Source organism: Pseudopodoces humilis, chromosome 4 (assembly GCF_049639895.1).
Source record: "Pseudopodoces humilis isolate 2021_Gansu_Grassland_sample_001 chromosome 4, ASM4963989v1, whole genome shotgun sequence".
NCBI classification, from domain to species: Eukaryota; Metazoa; Chordata; class Aves; order Passeriformes; family Paridae; genus Pseudopodoces; species Pseudopodoces humilis.
Window position 1 is genome coordinate 1,051,691 of NC_142203.1, and position 10,810 is coordinate 1,062,500.

General features: G+C 50.5%; 1 protein-coding gene across 1 annotated transcript; it reads right to left on the reverse strand.

The window, feature by feature from the left end:
- Positions 1–268: 268 nt before the first annotated feature.
- LOC148184391 (uncharacterized) lies at positions 269–5,981 on the reverse strand. Its single transcript, XM_088054480.1, has 4 exons — positions 5,361–5,981; positions 3,172–3,353; positions 1,604–1,810; positions 269–1,180 (listed from the first exon to the last, which is right to left on the reverse strand). Exons 1-3 carry the CDS (start codon positions 5,551–5,553, stop codon positions 1,763–1,765), a joined length of 423 nt encoding a protein of 140 aa, XP_087910606.1. The 5' UTR covers positions 5,554–5,981; the 3' UTR covers positions 269–1,180; positions 1,604–1,762.
- Between the last annotated feature and the right edge of the window lie 4,829 nt (positions 5,982–10,810).

Here is a 10,810-nt window from a genome sequence, read left to right on the forward strand (position 1 = left end):
ATCTCCCATCAAAGGGGCAGCTCTGCAGCCACTGGAGAGGCAGAGCTCCATTTGCCATGAGCCAGCACAACATTTTAGTGTGGGCAGGGCAAGCCAGGGGATGGACACGGAGCAGCAACAGCCTCCTGCATTTTTAATCCTAATGTGTGTGGTGTCTGGGCAGATACTGAGACAGGAGCACAGCTGAGAGCAGGGGCAGTGCGCAGGTAAACCTGCAGTGACTGGTCATCCAAAAAAACGGTAAAATCTAGCATTTAGAGGGGAAAAAAGTGGTTTGCCATCAGGGACAGCCCTAACTGGAATAATCACGTCCTTGCTAGGGAGGCCCACGTGTTCCTGTTGGTGGAATTAATGGCATTTCTTCGGAATAGAGAGAGCAGGCACCAGATGTTGGGGATGGGAATATATTTTGGATTAAACTGTACATACTGTGTTGTGTCCACACACTCTGCCTTTTACCTGGTATTATTTTATTACTATAAATTAAATAAATTCAACACATAGAAGTACTGCACTGCCCCAAAATCCTCATCACCTCATGCCCAGAGCTGTGAAATCACAGATAAAAACAGGACTCTTGTCCCAACACAATGGGAGATATGTTATGCCTCAATTCTAAATAAAACCCAAGCTTTAATACAATTCTATAGGAAATATAAATTTTTAGCATGTATGTAAAATGATTTAACTTCTGGCAATTTAGGACGCATTCCAATCCAACCCTCCAGACAGGCCAAATTATACATAATAAATGATTGTTGGGGAAGAGGTATCATGTTATCTGTCTTGTCCACAGCAAATTATAAAGCTATTCTAAACCACAAATGTTGAGTTCTTAATCAAAGAAAAACTACTTCCAATAATTTTGCTGCAGGTTTTTTATATAGCTGTGAAGACGTACGTCAGCCGGGAAGATGATAAAATGTTTTCAGAAGATCAAACGTTATTTAAAAATTCATATTGCTTTATGTCCTGGAATTGCACTGGCAGGTCTTTTCATTTTCCTCCGGCACGGCCATCGGGGCTGGAATCTGTGGTCTTTGCAGGCAGAAATAAAAACACGGGGATGTGTTTTTTCACCTGAACATCGGGTGACATCACGGGGGGCGCAGCGCCATCCTGCCTCCTTCATCCCGGCCCAGGCAAGCCCGGCCTGGGGAACGGGGTTAGGATTGGGTCCCTGGGAAAGGGAGATAACGAGCCATAAGCAGGGATAATGGGGTGATCAGAAGACGTGGAAAGCGTCGGCTGAATATCATTAAAATCTTCCTGACAGTGAGTTCTATTGTGCCGGGGAATAATCTCGGCGGCTCCAACGGGAGCGCTGCCAAGGGAAGGTCTCGGAGCAGCCCCGGTGCCGATCCAGAGCACAAGAACCTCGGAGGGGACATTTCCCCACCCTTCAGAGGGGTCTGGGCCCGGCCCGGGGCGAGCAGTGCGGGAGAATTCGCACAATTCCCAGAGATTCCCCCCAAAATCGCTGCCAGAGGCTGCGCGGGGCTGGTCCCCAGGGGCAGCACCCGCTGCCCGCCGCAGCGGCTGAACCCGGAGGCTCCACAGGCATCTCCCACGCCCTGCAGACATAGAGAAACTGTAAAGAAACCTGTGAAAATCGCCGGCTGTGGCTGAGCAGTCGGGTAATTCCAGCGGTGGGGCCGCTGTGAGGAGCAGGGATACGGACACACGGCTGGATGCTCCTGGAGGGATGGTGGAGGTGGCACTGGGAATCCCCCATTCCTGCTTTCCTGACATGGGCACAAAGTCAGGGGAGCTGCGAGCAAGGAAGCGCCAGGCACACGGCATCACATACCTGAAACAAGTGAGGAAACAGTATTTTTAATTTGTTTCTTCCCCCCATGCATCTCGTGCATGCCCTTGGTAAATAAACTGGATTGGTGTGGGAGCTGGCAGCCCCTGTGTCTGTTCTCTCCTGGCAGACAAAACGTGCAGGATTATGAACTTGAGCTGCTACCTGTCTCCCAGAAAGGCAGCAGGACAAAATATTGGTGGGAAGTGTCTCTGCACAAATAATCTCACTCTTATGTCACTTGGTAGGCACCAGTGCTTAAATGCATTTTAATGCCAAAAATCATTTAAGCGCCACAAATGCCAACCATTAAAAATCAGATTTTTGATTTTTACTAGATTTTTACTATCAGTAAAGTGCCACAAGTCCCAAACATTAAAGATCAGATTTTTCCCCACAGCAAACATGCTTCTGCCCTGGTGTGAATCCCCTGCACCTGGGTGTTTTTTTCAGCACCTCATCCAGCCCTCCAGCCTATCCATTTGTTTTATACTCTGCCACACGCTGGCAGAGGCTGATGTGAAAATTTCTGTCTCCCAGCAAAGTTTCTGTAGCTCACTGGTGGAGTTGCTGGTGGGAGAGAGGAAGGGGCTCATCCATTTTTATTCATTACTACATGTACCACAGTCAATGAGATGTAGAGATCTACAGCACTCATCCGAGGCTGGTAAAACCAGATTAAATAAAGTTCCTAGGGTTTTTTTTTTTAAAGGTGAATTTATTAAAACCTAAAGATCTGTGTGTGGGGAAAAAGAGCTACACACCTCCTCAGTTTTTAACTTGCAGCACCTGCTGGTCTGTTGGAGAGGGTTAATCCAGTCACAACAACACCTTGTGATTATATATTGGTTTAACCCAAAGCAGAATGACTCAGTGAAAGGAGTTTCACAGCTACTTTTCAGCATTTGAAGTCTTGGGCTGTGCTTCTCTACGTCTTTTCCTCTGTATCCCTGAGTAGTATCCACCTCCTCCTGCAGCACTCTGAGGTTTTTGAGTTTTGTTTCACTTTGGGTTCCCACAGCTCCAGCACAAAGTCTGTCCTTACCCTGTGCACTTCCTCGGGCTGCAATTTTGAGTTTACTAATTGAATTTCAACTGGATCTTCGGAGTTTCTCTAACTTTTAACAAAACTTTGAATTATCACCCTGCCCTTGAACCTCCACTCGCTGCTGTCTTCAGAGGAGAGGAACTTTTTGTATTCTATCAACCAAGCCATTGCTAAAAACTGCTCGACAGAGTTGGACTGGAGAAGAACCCCCAGTGTGAAATCCCATTTGATAATCTGTTTCTACTTCGATAATGTGACACCTGTGCTCTCCAAACACATTCTCACTAAGCTGATTAGTAATTTCATGTTTCCCTACCTTGCACACAGGAGCTCTGTGGCACAGTGACACGAACCCACTGAAGCCAAAGCTGCGCCACGTCCACGGCTTCCTCCTGCTCCTGATGCCTGTGACTCGGTCGTGGGACAAAATCAGTTTGTTTTGGCATGATCTGCTCTTGACAAATTCATCTTGGATGTTGCTTGTCTCTTTGTTGTCTTCTAGAAGAGTATAAATATTTTAATTAATCGGTCCACAGCTTTCTCCCTCGATTTTCTTCTTCATACTACAATGCCTTTGAAATGCCTAGTTGTATTTAATTTTTTTTTTTTTTTTTTGGTCCTGGCCTACCTTTTTTTTCCTTTTTTTTTTTTTTTTTTTTCTCCTTCAGTTTGACCTAGTTTCCAACTTCCTGTACTCTCTTCTTGTGTTTTAAGCCATTGAAACACGCCTGATTTAGCTACATTCATTTCTGGCCTGCTTCTGCATTGGCAGAGTTTATGGTTCTGCCTTTAATATAGTTTTTTAAAGGAGCTTTCAAATCTATTGGCTATCTCAGACATGTTCCCCAGAAAACCTTTCCATTTCTGTGCATTTATTGAACAATGACTTCTTGACGATCATTTGTTTTGTTTTGCTTCAAACTTCAAGACGATTTTTCTCCTGTTCTCCTACCTCACCTCTGGAGCAGTTAAATTTCTGTATTTCCCCGGGTTTCACACAATTCACACAAGTTTACAAAAGCATCGTTCACCTCAGCAGTGCACAGAAGCTGTGATTTTTCCTGTTACTCTCACCCACCAGCTTATAACCCATCCATCTTCTTGGGACAGCCCTTGTATCTCCTTGATATTTAAGAAAATGCTCTCTGCTGCCCTCCCCACCCTTCCAGGGAAAGTTGCACCCTCGCAAATTAATATTCCAGTCATGTAAATCACTTGAACAAGTGCCTGCTATGCTTATTAACTTGCGGTTTTGATCGTGCACCAAGACTTTCAGCCGTTCCTGTTAATTCCCCCACTTTTTGCTGCACAAAATCGTAAGATACTGAGTAGGTGGCTTCATCCTCCTGCTTGTCCCTCCCCTAGCCACAGATATCATAATTTTTGGTATTTTTAAATACCATAAATATCCCAAGACATTCCACCCGTGGCCCTTTGAGCAGAACTTGCCCAGCGCCACTGCTCTGACCTGCCACAACTACTGCCAGGCATGTGAAATCCTGAATTCTGGCATTGCCTTTTTTCCTGCATTTTGGAAGACGGACGATGCTTTTTTCCTTTAATTATTTTTTTTCCCCCCTGGTATTTGCAAAAGGAAATAATCACAAAGGCTCCCACAAAATAATGTGATGTTAGCAGAAGTCATCAAGAGCTCCACTGAAAAAGACTGAACTAGGGGCTAAATTGAAAGGTGGCTTTCTAAATGCTTTTTAAAATAAAGCCCAGTTTTGATGAAGTTATGCAAAATTGTGAAATTTTCTGCTATTTAATAATATTGAAATTCCCTGGGTTATACTGAAGCTCCGGAGATACTTAGAGGAGCTATTAGGGAAAATTTGGCGGGATTTAGGAGAGTCTTTCAGCATCTTGTGAAAGCACATTTTCTACCAGATGTTTGTAAAGAAAGGAAAAAAAAGCATATTTTGATTCCATTGAATCATCAGCTGCATGAGAATCTTTGTCTTCTGAAAGCCCCTTAAGCACTTTCTCTGGATCAAATATTAAGAGAAACTTCCATTAATTAATTTTTTTATTTATTTTTTCAGTAGATGACAGTGATTGGGTTTGGAACTTCCTCAGGAAATTTTCTGACGGTTTGTAAGACAGGTTCTCATTTTCTGTTGTTCTTTAGTTCTTTCCAGAACATTACTAGCTGGAGAGTGGTGGAATTTTTAATACTAGCAGAAGACGTTGTTTATAAGGCAGAACTCTTCCTGCCACAAAATCACGTGAAAAAACATCAAATTAATCTATTTTAACGCCGCCGATAATTACCATCACTTCATACAAGCAGAAGCACATCATATTCCTGCGGAGGAATTTGCTCTCGCTCTGCTCAGCCTTCGCTGAAGCACGATTTCCGAACTCTCCGGGATGATCACATGCCTAATTGCTGCTGATTTCCAGCACTCCCGATTACCCCGTGGTTTATTCCACGCTCCCGAGGAAAGCCGAGACCTGCCACTCGCCGCCACCCAGCCAATATTTGCACCGCGGCCACCAAACCTGCAGCTCCTGCGGCTGGCTGGGTGTCGCGGGGGTCTCTCCTGAGCAGCTGTCCCGCCGCTCCAGATGTTGGTCCCCGGGCGCGGCACAGCTGGGCTGGGCTGGCCGGGAGCTCCGGGGATGCTCCGAGCGCCGCAGGAGGGCTCGGGGTGGTGTGGAGCAGCGCAGGTGATGTGAAAATCTCTCGGTTCATGCACCCAGAGCAGTCCCTCTGCCCCTTGTCCCCGTCTCCTCGTGGGGACAGCCCCCGGGGGGAGCCTCCTGAGCCCGGCCGTGACTCTTGTGCCACCGCCAGCTGAGCCTTAATTAAAGCCCAAGACGCCACAGCGCCGAGGCCAGCGGGAGAGGAGCTGCCCACGGCTTCTGCTGGGGCACAGGGAATTGCCTCCCGGCTGCGGGGCTGTGTTTGGGTTCGTGCTGAACACGGGTTTGACCATCCAGGGATGTTTTTGTTATTGCTGAGCTCACCCAGAGCCTTCTCGTGGCCCCGGTGTGGCCGTGCCGGGAGGGGCTGGGGGAGCTCGGGGGGACACAGCCAGGACAGGCCACCAGAACGGAGCACAGCGCTGCTCCAGAGCGTTCGGCACTAATTACCCCGACTGCTAATTACTAATTACACCGGTTTGGGAGTGGGAAGGGGAGGAGGGAGGAAGGGGATTGAGGGCAGGGCTGGTGTTTGTCTTCCCAAGGCACAGGTGAGGGGGCCCTGCCCTCCGGGAGGTGCTGAAGGGGAGGCAGGGAAAGAATTCCTTGTCTGGCTTTGCTCGTGTGCCTGGCTGAGCTTCCCTACTGAGCTGGCTTTATCTCAGCCCAGGAGTTCCCTACATTTTACCCACCCAGTTCTCTCCCCAGTCCCACTGGTGGGGGAATGAGCGAGTGTCCCCGAGGGGCCTGGCTGCTGGCTGGGGTGACACCGTGACACACAGACACCAGTGTCGGGTCTGAGCTGGTGGAAACCCAGAAACTGGCAAATTCACAGCCCAGCTCAGCCCACAGCCACTTGTCCACATCTTATCCACAGGTGTCCTGGCTTGGGAAAGTGTCCCAGAGGCTGCCAGACTGCTGCTGTCCCAAAACAGCAGAATGATCCTTCCCAGCCAGCAAAGTGAGAGCCAGTTTCGTAAGACAGGGGTTTTGGTGGGTGTACAGTGGGTCAAACCCAGTCTCCCAGCCTGGGAAACCCAAGGCACCAACAAATGACCAACAAGAAATGTCCCCACAAGTGCAATTGACAAAGCATGCCTCCACTCTGGGCGTTCCCCAGCTGAAGGAAGTGACCCCGCAGTTTGGAACAACTCATTAATTTGCAAATTCTCCTCAGTGCAGAGCAAACATAGGTGTATCATTCAGGGGTAGGATCTCATGCTCTGTCTGGTGCTTAATCTGTTTCGGTAGCTGCTGGAACCAGATGTTTCCAATAAAAGTTCAAGGAGCCCTCACTAAAGATGTGCAGTGATCTGCCCAGTATCTGTCCGTATCTGTCTTGTTTGTTCTAAGATTGAGGGAAGATTTGGAACCTAAGGTTTTATGTCTCCCTCTGTACATGTTTGCTTTAGTTTATCTGCTCTGATTTTGAATGTTCTTGCAGCTCATAAAAAAACTCTGCTTTCTTTTGTAGTTTGGAAACTGCTTGACCTCAGTTATCTGCTGTGGCAATGTGTTCTCTCATCTGAAGTCATGTGGTTTGATAAAATGTTTTCTTTCATTGGTGGTGAGTTTGTAAATACTGATGTTCCACTCTCCTTTTGTATGAAAGAGGGGGAGCAGAAGCTGTCAATATTTTTTTAACCTGCAACAAACCATGAAATCAGCATTGGCATGGCAAGTCAGGGCAGAGTGATCCTTATGCAGACACACTGCCCAAAATGCCCTGACAGTGCATCAACAAGATCATGTATTTTTTGGAAACAGCACCTTCAAAGTATTGATTTTTTAGTTAGGATTTAACTTTTAGAGGCTCAGGGGAAAAAAAAAAAAACCCAAAAAACCTCTAGAGTAAAGACCTGACGAGGGTCCTGTGCTTAGAAGTAGATTATTTCTTCTCATGACCTTCACTTCCTTTGGAAATCTTGGAGAGATCCTTGGAGTTTCTGAACCAAAACTCTTCCATATCTGAGCTCCACACAATTTTTCCGTGTTATTTGTGCATGAGAAAACTTTGGACACAAGGTGGCAAATGCTTGAAGCTGCCTGAGTGGAAAAAAGGAGAAGATGGCTGAAAAAGACAAGGAGCTGATTCTTGTGAGCTGCAACCTGAAGCAAGTCTCTAAACAGCAAGACCAAGCATGTTGAGTCTACTGAGGTTGTAGAAAAACTTGGAAAGATAAACCTAATCCAGTCTTTTATAGATTGCAGTAGCAAGGGTTTGGCTCAGAAAAACCCTAAGTGAAATATGCATACAGATGTTTCATCAGAGCTACAGAATTTTAACAGGGAATCTGAATTAGGGTAGCAGTGGATCTGAAACAGGATGTCTGAATTAGGGTAATCTCTTTGGTGAACCTGGGTTAGAGGTATTAATTCTGGGTACCACACGTGAAACCCCCATCCCACTGAACTCCTTGGGAATTCTGAGTCGATCCTTCAGCATCTGGATTTCAAGCCACTTATTCTACAGAAAGAGTTAATGTTCGTGTGTCTGTCTGTGTGTGTGTGTGTCTAATCAAAGTGCTATCTTTTTTACACAGCAAAAAATCAGGCATTAATTAGCAGGAAGTAGTGGAGCTGGGCAGAGAGCCGTGTGGAGAATACAGCTGAAGGAGCAGGGTGGACCAACCTGGAAAAAGCAGGAGACAGAGCAGAGTCCACCGAGTTATGTAAAGCAACAGACTGGAAATAGCGAGCCATCCTGAGCAGGGAATTTAGCAAGGAATGAAACAGGCCAGCTAGCCAGGAGGCAGCAGGGCTTACTGGGCAGCTCTGCTTTTAATGAGCCCTTCACAAGCCACACTTGCAGGATGTCAATAGTGCTCATACTGCATTTATTTTATTTATGAACAGACAGGTTCTCTGTGGCAGTGGCAGAAATACCCCAAAGTCACCAAACTGTCCGTGCAGCCGTGTCACGACAGGGTGGAACATGTCACGACAGTGCTGAGGTGGTGACGGATGGGTACTGAGATGTTGCAGTTCTTGACGAGGGTGGCTCTGCTGATGGCAGGGATGATCCCACGTGCACCGAGCGTGAGCTGAGGTTTCAGCCTTGTTTGTAGTGGGAAAAGCAAGAGCGGCTCCTGTTACCGCTCCCCCCCAAAAATGAAGTGCTGCCCAACCTCCTAAGTGTTCCCAGGGAGGTCCTTCCCTCCCGGGAAGGAGACAAGCAGCTGTGCCAGTGGGAATTCTGGGAATCAGGCATTCTTTAAGACAGAAACATGCCTCTGAGCATGTACCCAGGGAAGCATTTTTGGAATCCAAAGAGTGCCGTGTGCTCGAGGAGGGCCAGCACAGCCGACAGAGCACGGGGGGCTGTGCTGGCCCCCCGGGACTGGACCCGGCTCACCGGGAAGGGCTGGGCCGGGCTCCCGGCTCTGGGGCCGGGTCAGTGGTGCGGGGTCCCGCGGGGACCGTCGGAGCCCGGGCAGGACCCACAGCGGGACCATCCCGGAGCCGCCGCGGCGCCGAGCCCGCTCCCGAGGGGGGCCAGGGGGACACGGACCCCACTTCGGGGACATCGCTGTCCCCGGCCCGTCCTGCATCCCCCGGGCCGAGCCCGAGCATCGCTCCCGCTCCCACTTCGCCTTGGCCGGGCACCGCCATCAGCCGGAGTGGGAGGAAGAAACATTAACTCCAGCAGCTGTTTCTTGACCCCGGCTGTCAGCCCTGCCCCCGAACCGGGCGCGCTCGGGTCCTGCTCTTGTTTATTATTTTATTTCTCAAAAAAACCCAAAATAAAATAAAAATTACATCTATGTATAAAACCGTCAGACTGGCAGAACCCAGCCACGGGCACTCAAGCACGCGAAGGCGGGTGAAGTTTTCGGGGGGTTCAGCGGGACGTGACCCCCCCCTCCCTCCCTCCCTCCCTCCCCGGTCCCCTCCCGCGGGGGCGCGCCCCCGCGCTCCCGCACCGCCGCTGCGCGCCCCCGCGGTCCCGCACCGGCGCTGCCGCGCGGAGCCGGCGCTGGGCGCCCGCAGCTCCGGCAATTCCCCAGCATGGGCGGCTTGAAACTGCTGGGGCTGAATAGCATTTGCTGTTCCGTCCCCGCGCCGCCTCCCGCCGCCGCCCGGCGCCTGGCGCGGTTCTCCTCCCCCCCCAGGTGTGCTGACACAGGCGCTGCCGCCGGCTGCGGCTCCGCCGGCGCTGCCCCCGCGCCCCGAGACCCCCGCGGCTCCCCGAGACCCCCGCTGCCGCCCTCGGGCTCTGCGGGACCCGGGCCGAGCTGCGGGTCGCGGCGCCGCTTTGCCCCGTTAGTTGTTCTGGGGGTTTGGTTCCATATTTTATTTTTTATTTATTTAATTTTTTAATTTTTTTTTTTTTTTTTTTTTTTTTGGGGTGGGGGGGTTGTGTGCGTGTGTGTGTGTGTGTGTTAATACACGTGTGGAAGGCGACTGTCACTCGCCTCACCCCGGGCTGTGTCACTCGGGCTGAGGTTTCACTGGAGGCACCCCGCGCCGGCGGTGGGGCCAACACTGGGAGGAGGAGAGGTGCCAAAAATGCCCGTCCTTGTCCCCTGGGAGCCGGTCAGGGCTGAGAGCGGCAGGAGCAGGGAGGCACACGGTGGGCGGGCAGGTGTGCCCACACCTGCAGCGCCGGGCAGGCCGGGGATGCGCTCGCTGCTCCCCGCCCGCACCCGAAGTTGGTTTCACACAATCCGAGGGGTTTGGGAGGTTTCGGGGGGCAGTGGTTTAAGTGGTTTTCTGGAGGCTTCGTGTCCTCCGTGCCCTCCGAGCCCTCGGAAGGCTTTGTGGAAGGAGCGGTAACTCTTGCCAGGGCTCAGAGCGCACATTCCCCAGCGGGGAGCAGCGGGACCCTCCAGCCTCGGCCGGACGCAGCCCGGGGTCACGGCCGAGGGAGGAAGGGGAGGAAGAGGAGGAAGGCACAGCCGGAGCTCTGACGGCTGCCGCCCCTCATTGGGGTCCGCTGTGCCTTCGGCTGGGCTGGAGGCACGCAGGAACCGCCGGCTGCTCCCAGCTCGAGCTGAGCATCCCTCCGCGCCCATGTCCCCGAGCAGGGAGCAGCAACTCTGAGGAGATGGATGCTGGAGAGAACGTGCCCGTGGGTGTGCGTGCGGCGGGGGACAGCGGGTGAGGAGGAGGAGGAGGAGAGCTCTGAGGGCTGGCACCCTGGGCAGCCAGTGCTCCAGGGATTGTGGACAGCAGGAGACTCATCCTGACCAACTTGGTGTATGAAATAGCAGTTGTATGCTAGCCATAAGAAAAATAAAAATCTTGAGCACATATGTCATAGATTGACTGAAGGGTATTTATCTTAAACTAGCAGGGAATATTCT

Excerpts from the sequence above, each read along its gene's own strand:
- LOC148184391 (XM_088054480.1), bottom strand. The coding sequence starts at position 5,553 with ATGAACCGAGAGATTTTCACATCACCTGCGCTGCTCCACACCACCCCG. Across the intron at positions 3,354-5,360 it reads GCCAGCCGCAGGAGCTGCAG|AAGACAACAAAGAGACAAGC; the intron begins GTTTGGTGGCCG and ends ATACTCTTCTAG. Across the intron at positions 1,811-3,171 it reads ACAGAGCTCCTGTGTGCAAG|GTATGTGATGCCGTGTGCCT; the intron begins GTAGGGAAACAT and ends CACTTGTTTCAG.